Here is a 17,792-nt window from a genome sequence, read left to right on the forward strand (position 1 = left end):
GCTTCCCTTTACTTCCTCACCCTTTGCTTTCACTTTCACTTTCTCCTTCCTCCCATCCACATTCATTTTCACTTTCATTTTATCCTTCCTTTTACTTCCTCCATCCCTTGCTTTCACTTTCTCCTTCCTCCCATCCACGTTCATTTTCACCATCATTTTCTGCTTCCCTTTAGTTCCTCACCCTTCGCTTTCACTTTCAATTTCTCCTTCCTCCCATCCATGTCCCATTTTCACTTTTGTTTTAGGCTTCCCTTTACTTCTTCATCTTTTGCTTTCTCTTTCCCCTTCTCTCTGGCTTCTACCTGTTCATCATCACTTTCGTTTTATTCTCCCTTTCCCCCCTTCCCGTTGCTTTCACTTTCACTTTCTCCTTTGCTTTTCTGAGGAGTTGAAGTCCATGAGTCATAAAAGAGCCGAGGTTGCCTTACCCCTGCTCTGCGCCAAAGAAATCCAAAATATTGCACTTTGAAACATGCCTCCTTCTTTCTCTCTTTTCTCTGATCACCCAGTGGTCTCCTTACCGTCTCCCGGTTTAGAAGCTACAGCTTGGAGTCTACCCCAGATGGGCAGACGAGGGCTTACAGACTCCAAGGAATGAAACCGGTGACCGGGATTTGCAGACAATTTCACCCCCAACTGCAGCCAAAGAGGGCACCCCAGAAACGGGTAGGGCTGAATTTCTAGAGCTGACCATCCAGCCTTCGAATTAAAAAAATCCGTGTTTTGTTTTGTTTTGTTGGTTTAAAAAATAAAAAATTATATATATATATATAAAAATCCGTGTTTCGTTCCAGAGGCTTCCACAAACCACGATGATCCTTAGAAAGCTTTTAGCCCCCAAACTTTAGATATACATACATCTGTTCGATTTTATCCGATTTGGTCTCGAACCCAGCACTTGGGTCTCCTCTGTCTGACTGCTCCATTGTTCCTCCCAGGTGAAGCGAGAAGCGGAGGCCGAACGTGGTTACGTGGAGCTGGTGATCGTGGTGGACCAGGCCGAGGTGAGGACTGTTTCCCCCCCTCCCCAATTTGCTCCCACAGCCATTTTTTTTTTTTTGCAGGCTTATCAAGTCTCCAGCAAAAATTTGCAGGGAAAAAAAATTGCAAGCATTGAATTGAAGGGATAGCTAGTGTAAACTGAAAGCTCATGTTGCTAGATCTCAGTGAGTAAGTCCTTCTTCCCCCCCCCAGCTCGCCCCACCTTCTCACCGTAGACACAAGTTTTGATTCCCTCCAAAGCCTCAGGAATCCCACAGATCTAGTTATCCCTCCCTGAAAACTCCCTATTGATCCCACGCTTATCCCACTGCTGACACCAATCTTTCTGCCTTGCAGTTCAAGCTGAATCCGAACCTCAACAGGACTCGAACGCGGATCTTGGAAATCGCCAGCCACATGGACGGGGTGAGCTGCGATCCCGACATTCCCTTTCCCCCCCCCTGAAATTGGAGCAATTATTTGGCTAGATTTCATCATATTGTTGGGATACCAATTTTATAAAGACCCGTTAACCCCGCCAGGAACAAAAAATATCCCCAGTTACAATGATTTCTTAATTTGTTACTCTGTGCAAAAATCTGTTTTTGTCGTTGTGGCTGCTGCTGTTCCAGTTCTACCGGTTGCTGGGTCTGCGGGTGGCTCTGGTGGGCGCCGAAGTCTGGAATAACGGCAACCGCGTGTCGACAAATGGAACCGCAAAAGAGATCCTCCAGCGGATCCTTGAGTGGAGAGAGAAGGATTTGCTGCCCCGGATTCCACACGACAACGTTCAGCTCATTGTGTAAGGCGTCAGAGGCAGCCGGGATCTTAGATCAGCAAGAGGACTAGCAGCTTGGTTGTGTTTTTTTGTTTTTTGTTTTAAATATTTTTAATTAACTCAATGCAAAAAGAGAGCAGCTCATTGTGTAAGACATCGGGTGCAGCCTAGATCAGCAAGAGGACTAGGAGCTTGTTGTTGTTTTTTAAAAAAAAAAAATTAATTAACTCAATGCAGAGAGAGAGAGAGAGAGAGAGAGAGAGAGAGAGAGAGAGAGTATAAACAAATCCTTCAAAGGGTCTAGCCACTTGGGTCAGAACCCTGAAGCTGGGGGGGTGGAGCCATGCAGAGGGGGGGTGTTACAAAGCCAGGGGGAGGAGCTACTGGGTAGTCCTTCCCCTCCTATCCCTTCCCTCTGCTACACTGAGATTCTCAAATGGGGGGGGGTTCCCCTGTGTGTTAAATGGGGGGTAACCCCTCCCACCAAGCCCCAAATTCTCATTAGGGCTCCTCCCCTCAAAGGGGGGGCAGCCTCCAATTCATTTAAAATTATTTTAGCGGGATTCCTGCCAAACCAAACAACTCTGAACTTTAATTTCTGGCATTAATTCGTGCAAACTCCCTCTGCTTCCTTTTTGCCTGCAGTGGTCCTCCGTTTCCCGCCGGCGTCATTGGCGCGTCCACCCAAGGGTCCATCTGCTCTAAGCGCTCCGGTGGGGTCAGCATGGTGAGTGGAAGGGGCTTCTGGGAGGCTGGGAACGCCGACAAAGGCTTGCAAAAAATTTCCCCCGGAGCATCAACAGGTGGTTAGCCAGAGGATCAAAGATCCCCCACTAGGAAAGATAAATTGAAAATTAAAAACCATCTAAAATGAGCATCTCCTCTTGACAAAATTGCTGTCAATTCATTCTTCTTGTCTTTCAATAAATCTGGTTAAAGAATAGAATAGAATAGAATAGAATAGAATAGAATAGAATAGAATAGAATAGAATAGAATAGAATAGAATAATAGTATAGAATAGAATAGAATAGAATAGAATAGAATAGAATAGAATAAAATAATAGAATAGAATAGAATAGAATAGAATAGAATAGAATAGAATAGAATAGAATAGAATAGAATAGAATAGAATAGAAGAATAGAATAGAATTTATGGCAATCATGGGGTCGCAGGGTGGTGTGATCACCACTTACGGCCTTCCTCGCTGGCTTCTGATTTACGACTACCTGGGTGTGGGGATGCTGTGATGGTCGTAAGTGCGAGGACCGGCTGTAAGTCACTTATTAGTGCTGGTTTCGACTTTGAACAGTCGCTAAATGAATTATTATAAGACGAGGGCTACCTATAGGACCCTCTAAGTTTGGAAAGGGCTTGTTTTTATGGGACTGGATTGGCGCAGTTCCCTTTCCCGAACCCTGGTTTGTTTTCCTCCAGGGCCATTCCGTTAGCTCTTTAATCATGGCTTCCACTCTTTCACACCAACTCGGCCACAATCTCGGTCTCGCCCACGACAGCGACGGCTGTGGCTGCAACAGTTCCATCCGTCCCCCAAGCCGGAAGTGCATCATGGAAGCACCAACAGGGTGAGCGAAAATACCTCCGGGCCGGCCGAGTAGGCTTCTGTTTTTCTACTTCGTTTTCAGGGAGCTGGAGAACTCCTCGCTGAATTTTTTTCCCGGAGTGATTTGAAACTTCCTGGATGGCTGGACACGAAGAATAGAATAGAATAACTGAGTTGGAAGGGAACTTAGAGGTCATCTAGTCCAACCCCCTGCTCAAGCAGGAGACCCTCTCCCATTTCAGACAAATGACAGTCCAGTCTCTTTTTAAAAGCCTCCAGTGATGGAATGAATGAATGAATGAATGAATGAATGAATGAATGAATGAATGAATGAATGAATGAATGGAGGGAGGGAGGGAGGGTGGGAGGAAGGAAGGAAGGAAGGAAGGAAGGAAGGAAGGAAGGAAAGATAGCAGAGTTGGAAGGGACCTTGGAGGTCTTCTAGTCCAACCCCCAGCTCAGGCAGGAAACCCTATGCCATTTCAGACAAATGGCTGTCCAATCTCTTCTTAAAAGCCTCCATTGATGGAGTGATGGAGCACCCACAACTTCTGGAGGCAAGTAGTTCCACTGATGAATTATTTGAGCTCTCAGGGAATTTCTCCTTCGTTCTAAGTTGCTTCTCTCCTTGATGAGTTTCCACCCATTGTTTCTTGTCTGGCTTTCTGGTGCTGTGGAAAATAAATGGAGCCTCTCTTCAAAGACTCAAATAAACTCTGAATAGCAAAGCAAAGATCCACCTCCCACACCTCGTTTCCCACGCCTGGAAAGTCAGGATTGTCCTGAAAATTCCTTCCTTCTTTCCTTCGCTAGGATTATGCCCGGGTTGAGCTTCAGTACCTGCAGCCAACATCGTTTCCAGCAAATCCTCCAGCGAAACCAGGTTAACTGCCTCCTTGACCAGCCCGAACCAGCCCGCCTGGTGAAGTCCCACTGCGGGAACCGCCTGGTAGAATCCGGAGAGCAGTGTGATTGCGGCCTTTTTTTGGTAAGGAAGGACAAAAACCAACAAGCTCTTTCTCGCTTATCCTTGCTGTGTCGAGGTGGCATGGTTGCCTTTATTTATTTCATTTGTGCCAGCAGAAATGGGGTGTTCTGTTTTGTGCCAGCCAGTCCCTAAAAAAGAGACTCCATTCCGTTTGGCATTCTCCTTCTCTGTCCTAAGAGGCCCCACTAGGCTCGGTGGGAATTTTCTGCTGCTAAAGGGGACATTTGTTAAATGAGTTTTAACAAACCCCCTGAGCAGGGGGTTGGACTAGAAGACCTCCAAGGTCCCTTCCAACTCTATGCTGATGCTGATGCTGATGCTGATGATGCTTATTATTATTATTATTATTATTATTATTATTATTATTGTTGTTGTTGTTGTTGTTGTTATTGTTATTATTATTGGTATTATTGGTATTATTGGTATTATTATTGGTATTGGTATTATTCGTATTGGTATTATTGGTATTAGTATTGGTATTGGTATTATTGGCATTGGTATCATTGGTATTGGTATTATTGGTATTACTACTACTACTACTACTATTATTATTATTATTATTGGTATTATTATTGGTACTATTATTGGTATTGGTATTATTGGTATTGGTATTATTGGTATTATTGGTATTGGTATTGGTATTATTGGTATTGGTATTATTGGTATTACTACTACTACTACTACTACTATTATTATTATTATTATTATTATTATTGTTGTTGTTATTATTATTATTATTATTATTATTATTATTCTAGTCATTTCTATAACAACATATCTATCTAATCGGCAAAACCAAAAATCAAAGTTCCTTTTTTTCCCCACCTTGAGCACAAAGTCCAGAAGAGGTTTCCAAGTGGCAACACAACAAATTGTATTCTTTTCTTTAATCAAAGCAGTCAATTTAGTCCTTTAGAGCCGATCTTTGTAGGACAATTTTTTTTCAAAATTACGATTTTTGTTTCCTTTTCCATTTTTTCTCTCCTTCCTTCTTCTCCAGGAGTGTACAGACCCTTGTTGTAATGCAACGGCATGCCAATTGATGGCTGGAGCCCAGTGTGCCACTGGTCAACCATGTTGTCACCAATGCAAGGTAAGGTGCCCCCCCCCAAAAAATGCAGGATAAACCCCTTCTTTTCGTTCTTAGCCCTCTTCCGATACAAACCAGGATTCTGCTGGTTGGTTTGTTCCCCGGATTCTGTTCTGGTTCTCCATCCTCAACTGAAGCTCTTGTAAATTTGAAATTTCCAGCTCTGCCCAGTTTTGCCCAGCCTCAAGTGGCAAATTTTTAATAGTTTCTCCAAGTGTGAAATTCAAAGAAAGAGGAAAATAGTGGGAAAGTGGGGAAAAGGAGAGGGGGGGAAAAGAATAGGGTAAAAGGAGAAAGAAAAGAAAGGAAGCACTGACTTCTGCCTTTTTTTTTTTAGCACAATAGAATAAAGGCAATAACATACAATTACTTGTTTAGACTTTTTATTTTTGCCTAATATAGAAATATATATATTTCTATAACAACATCTCATCAGCAAAACCCCAAATCAAAGTTTCGTTTTCCTTTCCACCACAAGCACAAAGTCCAGGAGCGGTTTCCGAGTCAAAAAAGGAAGCTGCTTCTACAGGCAGTCCTCAACTTACCCCCACAATTGAACCCATTTCCATCGCCAAGCGAGACCCGTTACTAAGGGAGCTTTGCCCCATTTAACGACCTTTCCCGGAAGAGTTGTGAAGTGAATCCTGACTCCGTTGTTAACTGAGTCACCTGGTTGTGAATCCTGGCTTCCTCACGGACTTCGCTCGGCCGAAGATTGCAAAAGGGGACCGGGGGACATTGCAACCGTCGTAAATATGAATTAGCCACCAAGGCTCTGAGTTTTGATCATGTGACCCCGGAACACCAGAACAGTCACAGGTCCAAGCCAGTTGCCAAGCAATTTTGGTCACGGGGATACTGCAAAAGGTTATAGGTGCAAAAAATGGCGCCGTCTCTTTTTTTCCAGTGGTGTTGTAACTTCGGTCACTAAACCCAAACTGTTGTAAGTTGAGGGTACCTGCACAGGTAACTCTACCTGTTCTGTTCTCCCATGTGTAGCTGCTCAGTGCTGGACACACGTGCCGGGCGGTCTGGGATGAATGTGATCTCCCTGAATTCTGCGATGGGACCTCTCCACACTGCCCATCAAATCTCTACAAGCAAGACGGCACCTTATGCGAAGGTGGAAAGGCCCTGTGCCACGGGGGGACCTGCCCCACTTACTCCAGCCAGTGCCAAGCCCGTTGGGGTCCCGGTAAGCTGAGGTTCGATCCACCCACATTCCATACAGCTGGTCCTCGAGCTACGTCCAGAATGGGGACCAGGGTTTCCGTGGCGAAGCAAAGCCTTGGTGGAGCGAGTCACTATCCGATTTTGTGATCTCTGTGTGTGTGTGTGTGTGTGTGATGGTGGTTAAGGGAATCGTGCGGTTGTTAAGGGAATCACATGGCTGAGGTAGTCGAGAACTAACTGTCAATTAGATATGTTCATGTTTCATTCGAACTCGCTGCTAGAACTCACCGTCTCCTGGCGATTGGCCCAAAGTCACCCAATCAGCTTTCCTGCCTAAGTCAGAACTAGAACTCACCGTCTCCTGGTGATTGGCTCAAAGTCACCCAGCCAACTTTATGCCTGTCAGGACTAGAACTCACTGTCTCCTGGTGATTGGCCCAAAGTTACCCAATCAGCTTTCCTGCCTAAGTCAGGACTCGAACTCACCGTCTCCTGGTGATTGCCTCAAAGTCACCCAGTCGGCTTTCATGCCTAAGTCAGGACTAGAACTCACTGTCGCCTGGCGATTGGCTCAAAGTCACCCAGTCGGCTTTCATGCCTAAGGCAGGACTAGAACTCACCGTCTCCTGGTGATTGGCCCAAAGTCACCCAATCAGCTTTCCTGCCTAAGTCAGAACTAGAACTCACCATCTCCTGGTGATTGGTTCAAAGTTACCCAATCAGCTTCCGTGCCTAAGGTGGAACTAGAATTCACCATCTCCCATTTTCTTAACCACTAGATAGTTGTTTGTTTTTTATTTACCCTGTCTAATTAACCGATGATGCTTTATCCTATTTTAGTTGATCTTTTAGCAGCCTGTGAACCGCTCAGCTTGGGAGCCCTGCATTTATTTGCAGTAATTCCCTTTTTTTTTTTTAAATTTTAATTTTTTTTGCCCAGATGCGGTTCCCGTGTCGGAGGGCTGCGTGGCGTCTCTGAATCAGAGGGGCGACGCACGGGGAAACTGTGGGCAGCATCCCGACAGCTCCTACATCCCCTGTGCCAAGAGGTAAGCGCTTCCCTTTTTATCCCCTACAACGGTGGATTCTTTTCACACACCGCGAAGGTTGATTTACTAAAACGATGGGGAAAAAAATTAGTTCAGGATCAGGAGGCCAAACTCTCCTTAAGAACTGTCTCGTTTAGCAGCAGAAATTTTCGGCTCCATCGTGGCCGTAAATCGAGGACCACCCGTAAATAAAATAGAGTGTTGGAAACTTTATCCTGTTTACAACAACTTACACAAAAGGTCACACAATATTTACGGCAGCAGCAATTCAAACCCTACAGCTCGGAAATGTACGATGAATGTTGGCAGGAATGGATAATTTAACTGGGTGGGGCCTGGAGGCCGGGCCCCAGGCTCTTTTAAAATTAAAAAAAACCCTGAGGACTAGGAACATGAAGGAATGATTTACGTTTCTTTCCCACAGCAACGTCCAGTGTGGGCAGCTGCAGTGCGAGAGAAGACGGAACGGATCGGTCCGGACGTTCAACTGCCTGCGGGATGCTCTTAGGATTGTCGTTGCTGCCGATGTTGTGGATGAAGCCGGGGTGTCACCCGGGACCAGTTGTGATCCTAACAAAGTGAGCAAGCCTCAAATGGGCTTTTCTGGCCGAGATTTTGGGGAGACAGAGTTGCTTCCCCCGCCTTGGGACAGTCATGAAATGAAGTTGTACGTTGAGAACTACCCATGTTTTTGTTTATAGGTTTGTATCAACCAACGATGCCAGGATGTTTCCTCCATCAAATTCCCGGTATGCCAGTGCAGCGGGCATGGGGTAAGTGAAATATATTTCACACACACACACACACACACACACCTCTCTCTTTCAAAAACTGTTTACCTAACATCAAAAGACCAAAAGAAAGGTAGGCTGAAACACTGGACATTTTTTTCTCTTCCCCCCCACCACAACTTTTGTGCAAGAAGTTGCTAGTCCTCAACAGAAAGTGTTGAGGACCAGAAACTTGCGAGAAAGAGGGAAGGAGGCAGCGTGGGAAACTATCAGCCCGAAGACCTCTCTAAACCCAGAACCAGTTTGATCCTGGCTGGGCTAACTGAGGCTTCCCTTTTCGACCTGCAGGTTTGTAACAACAAAGGGCACTGCCATTGTGAGCCCGGGTGGGCGCCCCCTCATTGCCAGACGGGCGGCCTCGGGGGCAGTGTGGACAGTGGGCCCCCCGCCCCACAGGAAGGTAAGGCAAGGGAAGGTGGGCGCAGAGCAAGGGCTTAATTGCGTTGTTTGCGATGATATGAGTGCCCAAATATATTTATTAACGATTGCAGATCATTGTGTCGTTTGCAGTTATAGGAATGCACAAATATACTTATTAATGATTGCAGATCATTGTGTCGTTTGCAGTTGCAGATCATTGTGTCGTTTGTAGTTATATGAATGCACAAATATATTAACGATTGCAGATCATTGTGTCGTTTGCAGTTGCAGATCATTGTGTCTGCAGTTATACGAATGCACAAATATATTAACGATTGCAGATTATTGTGTCGTCTGCAGTTATAGGAATGCACAAATATATTTATTAATGATTGCAGATCATTGTGTCGTTTGTGGTTATACGAATGCACAAATATATTTATTAATGATTGCAGATTATTGTGTCGTTTGCAGTTATACGAATGCACAAATGTACTTATTAACAATTGCAGATCATTGTGTCGTTTGCAGTTATACGAATGCACAAATATATTAACGATTGCAGATCATTGTGTCGTTTGCAGTTATAGGAATGCACAAATATACTTATTAACGATTGCAGATCATTGTGTCGTTTGCAGTTATACGAATGCACAAATATATTTATTAATGATTGCAGATTATTGTGTCGTCTGCAGTTATAGGAATGCACAAATATACTTATTAACGATTGCAGATCATTGTGTCGTTTGTAGTTATAAGAATGCACAAATATATTTATTAATGATTGCAGATTATTGTGTCGTCTGCAGTTATACGAATGCACAAATGTACTTATTAACAATTGCAGATCATTGTGTCGTTTGCAGTTATAGGAATGCACAAATATACTTATTAACGATTGCAGATCATTGTGTCATTTGCAGTTATAGGAATGCACAAATATATTAACGATTGCAGATCATTGTGTCGTTTGCAGTTATACGAATGCACAAATGTACTTATTAACAATTGCAGATTTGCAAATGCATGCATGCCTGGGTTGCAGCGTGCACCTTTCCCCCCCCCCCAGCTCTCCCCTTCCTTTGTTCCAGCCGCCTTTTCCTTGCTTCCCACTTGTTCCTGCCAGGTGTGTCAATTTGCAGCAATTTCCCCCAGCCATTAGTTCCCCATTAAGGAGAGCTTTTCCGTGGGTCATCAGGGGGTCTACCTGAAGAAAAAAATCAGCTGGTGTCTCATTTACAGCCCTTCCTCCCCCTGGAAAGACTCAAAGCATCTTAACGGGGGGGGGGGGGGGGGGGTTGCAATCCCAGCCCTCAGCGGGTGGGGTCCGGAAAAGACGCCACACAGAAGGAAGATGCCATGGGGAGGGAAGAGGAGAAGGTAGGTAGGTAGAGGAGAGAGGCAGGATAGATAGATAGATAGACAGACAGACAGACAGACAGACAGGGAGGGAGGGAGGGAGGGAGGGGGAGGGACATACAGCAAGATGGATGGATGGATGGATAGATGGATATAAGTGGATGGACAGATAGATGATAGACAGAAATGGATGGATGGAGAGAAGGGAGAGAGAGAAAGAAGATAGATCTAGATAGATAATAATAGTAATAATAATAATAATAATAATAATAATAATAATAATAATAATAATAATAATAATAATAATAATAATAATAATAATAATAATAATAATAATAATAATAATAATAAAGTTGGAAGGGACATTGGAGGTCATCTGGTCCAACCTCCTGCTCAGGCAGGAAACCCTATACCATTTCAGACAGATGGCCGTCCAGTCTCTTCTTAAAAATAGATGGATATAGGTAGATGGATGGACAGATAGATGAGAGACAGGAATGGATGGATGGAGAGGAGGGAGAGAGAGAAAGAAGATAGATCTAGATAGATAGGCAAGTGGACAGATAGATGGTAGACAGACAGATAGCTAGATAAAGACAGAGAGACCGAGGGATGGATGGATAGATAGGGAGGGAGGGGGAGAGAGAGAGAGAGAGAGAGAGAGAGAGAGAGAGAGAGAACATATAGATAGATAGATGATACATATATATATATATATAAACGCAGCGCTCTGATTTGCCATCATCCTGGTCCAGCGTCTTCCCTATCCTCAGCTCGGATGCAAAAATCTCTTAGATTTTTTGTTTTTAATCAATTTATCGCCTCCCTCTCCGGCTAGGACTTAACCTCGGCTCAGGAGTCCAAAGTAAAAACCAGGAACTTCTTTCCACAAAGTGACAAAAGCAGAAACGAAACCGCCAGGTGTATTTACGACTTTAGGAAATGCCTCTTTTCCAAGCCAGCCACGGAGCTCGGCACCCGCCGGAGGATGCCTAAAAGGCCCGGCTTTGTGAAACGGGACACAAGGCCTCTTTTGTGCTAGCGAGATGCCCAGCTGCCCCCGCAGTTCGGCATGCGCCGTCCAACCTCGGCACGGCCTAACACTTGCTCGCCTTGTCTTTTTCCAGCGAGCCGGGCAGCCTCGACGGCGCTGGTGGTCATCTCCCTGCTCCTGGCGGCGTTGCTGGTTGTCGGCCTCTGTTGTGCCAAACGGCTGGGTCTCCACAAGCGCCTCTGCCAGTTTGGCAAGGGCACAAGTTGCCAGTACAGGTAAGGCCGTTCTCGCGCCTCTTCCTCGCCGAGTGACGCGCTCCTTTAAGGGGGGGAAAAAAAAGTAACCCTTGTTTTTGTGCGCTCACTCTGTAACCCTTCGTCTTTAGGGCCGAGCCAGAGTCGCGGGTGCAATTCCTTCACCCAGCCGAAAGGTGCGAGGGAGTATGGGTTTTGGGGGTACACGCGCCCCTCGCTCTGCATGTGAAAGGATTGGGGAGGGGTCTTCCTCAGTTGCAGCAACGGTGGGGCTGCTTGGATCTTGGCTCTGTGAACGGTGACGGTGCTGTTTGGGGCGCCTCAGCCAGTAGTCCCGGACTTACGGCGGTTTGTTTAGTGACTGATAACCAGTCCTCACGCTTATAACACCCCCACAGACCTGGGATTGAAATTCACCCCCTTGGAGGTCATCTAGTCCAACCCCCTGCTCAAGCAGGAGAGCCTATTCTGGACAAATGGCTCCGGGCGTATCTTAGTGACGGTGGCAGCATCCCGGGATCAGGTGGAGCTCCTTTTACGACCTTCCCACAATGGGGGACACCGGATTCATTTAAGGACCCCGGCTTGCTTACCGATGGAAATTCGGGTCCCCCCAAAGTGGTCGTTAAGGCGAGGACTGTCTGGAAATCCTTCCTGAGGCCAGATCGCTCCAGATAGTTGACATATTTTTCCCCTCCCACTTTTGCAATCTTAGAGGCTGGAGCTAAACGTCCAGCAAACCTTCCGCAGGGAAAAAGAAAACGGGGTTGGAACGCCGTCTAGGGTAGTAAGCAAATCGTGGTTTGTAAGCAACGGGCTGGTGGCAAAGTCCTCCACCTTGTGACCTCTCTGGTCTCTTGCCTCTTTTCCTGCCTGGACTGTCACTCTGCAAGACACTCCGCTCTGCTTTCTAAGAGAACTGATGGTTTTTTCGGCTGGGTTTTGAGTTTGGCTCCCATCTGAGTTTGGCCGGCTGCGGCTTCCTTGATCATGGCTTAAACATGGCTCTTGAAATTGTGGCTTGGCAGAACCTCTTCCAGGAATCGGATTCGCAAACAGCTCGGAAGCGTGGATGGCTTGCCTTGGGGTGTTTCCCATTTTACAGGTGGCGGGGTTTTTCTCCTTCAAGCTCGCCCGCCAAACCGGGATTAAAATTGTCTCCTGCCAACCCCATTTCTTCAGGATCACCCAACTGGAACCCCGAAGTTTCGGCAAAGATCCGCCAAGCCGTCCTCGGCCCCCCCAGTGGAAGCAAAGCACGGAGCTTCAGCTTATGCCAACGTCAAAGGTAAATGGGGAGGGGCTGAAAAAGCACCCCCTTTTTTTCTTCTGCTCATCCCCCCCCCCAAAAAAAAGCCAATATTGCTTTCCGCAGAACCGGACAGAGTGAATCCCAGGAAAGTTTTAAAGTTAATTTAGGACGTTTACGAGGCTGCAGCATCCATTTGAAAACCAAGAAAAACCGTTGCCAAAAAAGAGAGAGAGGATTCTCCTGTCTCTTGCCCCACTGTAGTTTGGGGGGCCGCCAATTTTGATATCGAGGAATTGGGGTCTCCCAAAAGGAAAGGAATCGAAGACCTGGAAAGAAAAAGATGGTTTGATCTCATTTCGATTTTGGAATAAAGCAGCAACTCGTTTTTCTAAAGTTGCAGATCGAAGGGGAAAACAAAACAGCCTGGTTACAACGCCTGTGGGGTTGTATTCGGGGGGGAGAATTTTGTGGGAAGGGTGCAGCTGGATAAAACAGGGGATTCCTCCCCTCTTTGTGTTGGTCCTGGGGCTAAAAACCTGGAACGCTGCAAATCTAAAAGTGCAATTCTTCCGCTGTCTCTTTTACAGCCTGAGAAACAAGGGATGTGAGTTTGTGAGTTTCTTGCTCTGCCTGTTGTGCAGCTGAGGGCTCAGCTGTCTCTTATCCAACAGTTCCCCTGAGTAGTATCCCTTCCCAGTCTCCCAAGTCCATTCACCCCGAAGATGAACCAAATTTACTTTATTGTAGGGCTAACTTTAGCCGAAGCTTGCAAGTCTGAAATTACGAATCCCCCGCCTTCTCTTTTACAGCCTGGAAAACTCGAGAAGGTTGCTTTCTCTAGCCATTAGGCAGCAATCTCCTATCCAAGAAGGTCCAGTTGCCTCTCAAAAAGACTTCCTTTCTATTTCCTGGAAGACATTTCACTTCTCCTCCAAGAAGCTTCTCCAGTTCTGACCGAAGGGCGGGGAATGGAAGGGTTTATATTCCTTGCAGGCCTCAGATCATTAGCGCTCTTCCTGAGAGTCACTGGGGCCAGTAGAAGCGGACATGACTGCAAGGAATATAAATCCTTCCGTTTCCCCCACCCTTCGGTCGGAACCGAAGAAGCTTCTTGGAGGACAAGCGAAACATCTTCAAGGAAAAAAGGCAAGAGTTTTTGGGATAATTCTTTGGGATAATTCTACTTTATTGTAACTTTACCAGAAGCTTGCAAATTTGAAAGGACAAAGATCCCGCTGTCTCTTTCTGAACCTGATAAACTAGAGACAGTTCCTTTCTCCGTCCGTTAGGCAGCTCTGGGGTCAGCAATCTCTTATCTAACTGTTCCCCAGGCAGCATTTGTTGGACCCGAGGTCTTTCCCACACACCATTACAGAGTTTGCCCTTTCTTAGACGGACCCCCACCACCCCCAGGCGATCTGTGGCCGAGTGGTCAAAGAGAGGCAGGATTAATGGGGTGACACAGGTCAAGACCCCTAACCTCCCCATAAAATCTGGGTCGCTCTCCTCTTTCTGCCCGTCTTTCCCTCCTTTTCCCAGTTGGCGCATGGTGCATGGTTCCCCCCAACCACGCATGGCATCGTCTGACTTAACCTCCAGCATGTCACCAGTCCTATGTTTAGGCTTCTTCTCCATTCTTTCTCTTTCTCTTCCTCCCGTCCCTCCCGGGCGCTCCCTCTCTCTCCGTCTCGCTGCAGCAGCCCGTTGCGTTGGGTGCCCCGCGGCCCGACCCACCTTCCAAGCCGCTGCCGCCTGACCCGATCCCGAAGGATCCACAGGTAACCGAGTCGGGAGAGGGAGAGGGAAAGAGGGATCTTCTTTGTACGTTCCTCAAGGCTGTGGCATGTGCCTCCTTGCATGGATAGGCATGAAAGGAGGAGGCAGGAGATTTCCCCCAAACGCTCCTTCACATTGTACCCCACTTTTCCTACTCCGGATTAGCAAGAGATGGAGTGAGCGGACACCACGGTTCGATCCTCACAACGCCCGGCGTCCACTCTGCTTGTGTTTCACTCTTTCCAGAAGATTTAAAAGACAGGAAGTCCTTGACTTACGAGGGTTTACTTAGCGGCCGTTCACAGTTACATCGCTGAAAAAGGGGCTTGCGACCGTTTTTCACACTTACGACCGTCGCAGCCTCCCCACGGTCAGGGGATCAGACATTCCTATTGACGAGGGTCACAGCGTCCCCTGGGGTCACGCGATCCCCTTTTGCGACCATCTTACTAACTTAACAGCTGAAGTGATTCACTTAACAACATGGACAGGAAGGTCGTAAAAGGGGGCAAAGCCTGCTGAATGTTTCACTTAGCGACAAAAATGTCGGGATCTGTTGTCGTAAGTCAAGGATTACCTGTCCAAGGTCTGTTAAGCCTAGCAACAAATCGGTTGCTTTTTTTCCCTGAAGATCTTGAACTATGAGCTGATGTTTCTCCCTAGTTAATTATCATTTCTTATCTCCTTTCTGGAAAAAAAAAATAACCCCTCTTCAACCTTGCATGTCCTTCTTTGCTATCTGAACGTTTTCTGCCCAGGACTCCGCTGGGGATCGACCCGGCCCACCTATACGCCCGCTGCCTCCTGACCCCATTCCTAAAATTCAGGTAATTGTTTACCCCTTTCCACAGGGAGGTGAACTGACCCGGGGGGGAGCAGAAGGGGGCAGAGGGACTCCATTTGCAAATGGAAAAGTGGGGAGAAGAGCCAGAGTAGCGTTTAAGAGGGGTGGACTTCAACTCCCAGAATCCCCCAGCCAGCCTGCTTTAAGAAAAGTGGATTCAACTCCCAGAATTCCCCAGCCAGAATGCTTTAAGAGGGGTGGACTTCAACTCCCAGAATTCAAAGTCCTCCTACATTCAGGGCCCAGCACCCCTACCCAAGGCCCCCTGTCTAAGATGGCCTCCAACTCACGAGGCAAAAAGGAGGCTGGCTGGGGAATTCTGGGAGTTGAAGTCCACCCCTCTGAAAGTCTGTCCCCCAGACTCATTGGTGCAAAGGAAACATTTGAGGGGTGGGCCCTGCCTTGATTCACAGCTTTTTGTTCACGCAATTTCGGGTTTTTTCCCTCCAGTCCCCTGGCCCCACCAAGCCGCCCCCTCCTCCCCAGAAGCCGTTGCCTTCGGATCCGCCCCGTGCCGTGTCCAGCTGTGACCCCGAGGTCCAGATGTTGCCATCCAGGTGAGCCCAAAGATAGGAAGTAAGTAGTATTTTGGGCAAAAAAAGCCAAAGGATGTAAATGGTGGCTTCCCCACAAAATGACACATTCACACGATCACAGGACAGTGCAAACTGACTTTCACACTTAACACTTAACGTTGCAGCGTCCCGATCGCGGTCACGTGATCAGAATTCAGACGCTCGGCAACTGACTCGTATTCATGACGGTTGCCGCTACAATCGTGGCTTGGAAGGCCGTAAAACGAAGCAAAATGCACTTAATAAATGTCTCGGGCTCAATTGCAGTCGTAAGTTAAGGACTTACCTGTCTTTTCTTTCTCTGCTTTTCTTCCAGACCGGCCCCCCCACCCCCTCCCACGCTGGCCGGTTCTTCTGGACACACTCGCGAAATATAACCTGGCTCGCTCCCTCGAGCTGCACAAGTCACTTCTCGCGGAAAGGACCCTCCGCCATCTTCCCCGTGGCTCGCTTGGCTGAGTTCGGCTGTACATTTTGCAGAGCACCGCCCTCCTTCGTCCGTCACAAGCTCGGGACAGCGATGGCGGCTTGTCCGGGACGGACACTGGATCGCTGGGAAATTTGCGGCCTAGCGGTCAGGAGTCCTAACTTGACTAAAGGGACGCCATTTTGATCTGCTTCGAATCATTTTCCCGGGGGAATTCTGGGAATATATATATATATTTGCACTAGCAAGGCGAACTCTCTGAGGCGCCCCCTGGAGGTGCAACTCTGGACGTGTGCAAGGGGAGTTGCACACCCGCAGGTGTGCAAGAGGCAAGCTATTGGATCCATCTCCACTGGAATAGATTCACCGAAATGGCTGGGAGGCCATGGTTTTTTTTTTCTTAATAAAAAGAGAGCAACTCCCTTGATTTTGGGGGAAATTCTCTGTTTTTCGGCGAGGGAAAGCATTTACTGGAAGTCCTCAATTTACGACGGCTCGTTTAGTGGCCGGTTCAAAGTGACAACGGCACTGGGGTGGGGAGGAAAGCGACTTGGGACCGTTTTTTTCACACTTCCGTTGCAGCATCCCCGTGGTCACGTGATCCAAATTCAGCCGCTTGGCAACTGGTTCCTACTTAACGACGGTCGCTGTGTCCCGGCCTTCTGACAAATCAAGTCCAGAGGGAAGCCAGATTGACTTAACGACCGTGTGACTAATTTAACAACCGAAGGGGCTCGCTTAACGAACATGGCGAGAAAAGTCGTCCAATGGGGCCAAACTCACTTAGCGACAGAAATTGGGGGGTTCGTTTTAGTCATAAGTCAAGGGCTCCCTGTATTTTCTCTCCCCTTCCCCAGTCTCTGATTTCTCCACTAGATGGCGCCTCGGTCCACCGTCTCCTTCTCTCCCAAGCCCTGCCTTTAATTTAATTAATTTGATTTATTAAAGGAGTGGGAAGCAGATAAAGAGCAGCCACGATCAAAGATGAAGCCAAAGACACTTCTTTTCTCTTCAAAGCTTTCCCCCCCCCCCGTGCTCCCACCCTCAATATCCCCCTTTTTTTTTTAATATAAACCACCATTTCGGGTTTGTTCAGAATCCCTTGCTAATATCACAAGACCTCAGTACAGTGTGGAGATTCGGTTTGATCCAGATAGACTGCCTTCGGAGCTGGAGGCTCTGGTGGATCCAGCTAGGCAACTCCCCGCCTTGCAGGTGTCACCTGGCCGGCTCGGAAGCAGGTGGCACTCTACATAGATAAACTATATAAATAAAGATTTATTTATTGGTTAAAATGTATCTGATGTCTATCTCGCCGCAAGGACTATTCCAGGCAGCTTCCAATGAGAAAAAAGAAAGAAAAATGAAAGAAGGGACAACAGAAGCAAAACAATAGAATTATAAAATAAACAATGACGAAGGAACACACCGAGAATAAATACATCACTAGGATAACCTAAAACTAAATGGCTTAAATATGTGTGTGTGTGTGTGTGTGTGTTTTGAAGCAGGAGATTGGGCTAGAATAGATGATT

At 46.9% G+C, this 17,792-nt stretch overlaps 1 protein-coding gene across 1 annotated transcript in view; it reads left to right on the forward strand.

Annotated features, from left to right (window-relative positions):
- The window catches only part of ADAM15 (ADAM metallopeptidase domain 15), a 19,958-nt gene extending 3,751 nt beyond the window's left edge, over positions 1-16,207 (forward strand). Inside the window, exons 5-21 of the mRNA XM_029286121.1 lie at positions 939-1,004; positions 1,339-1,407; positions 1,614-1,783; positions 2,405-2,486; positions 3,196-3,344; positions 4,136-4,310; positions 5,311-5,403; positions 6,400-6,595; positions 7,514-7,622; positions 8,047-8,200; positions 8,324-8,395; positions 8,702-8,813; positions 11,263-11,404; positions 11,515-11,559; positions 12,566-12,671; positions 15,706-15,812; positions 16,147-16,207. Of these exons, the coding sequence (XP_029141954.1) occupies positions 939-1,004; positions 1,339-1,407; positions 1,614-1,783; positions 2,405-2,486; positions 3,196-3,344; positions 4,136-4,310; positions 5,311-5,403; positions 6,400-6,595; positions 7,514-7,622; positions 8,047-8,200; positions 8,324-8,395; positions 8,702-8,813; positions 11,263-11,404; positions 11,515-11,559; positions 12,566-12,671; positions 15,706-15,812; positions 16,147-16,207 (1,908 nt within the window). The remainder of the gene's footprint in view (positions 1-938; positions 1,005-1,338; positions 1,408-1,613; positions 1,784-2,404; positions 2,487-3,195; positions 3,345-4,135; positions 4,311-5,310; positions 5,404-6,399; positions 6,596-7,513; positions 7,623-8,046; positions 8,201-8,323; positions 8,396-8,701; positions 8,814-11,262; positions 11,405-11,514; positions 11,560-12,565; positions 12,672-15,705; positions 15,813-16,146) is intronic.
- The last annotated feature ends 1,585 nt before the right edge of the window (positions 16,208-17,792 follow it).

The sequence above is a fragment of the Protobothrops mucrosquamatus genome, unplaced genomic scaffold (genome assembly GCF_001527695.2).
Source record: "Protobothrops mucrosquamatus isolate PMUCROS unplaced genomic scaffold, P.Mucros_1.0 scaffold2939, whole genome shotgun sequence".
Lineage (NCBI taxonomy): Eukaryota > Metazoa > Chordata > Lepidosauria > Squamata > Viperidae > Protobothrops > Protobothrops mucrosquamatus.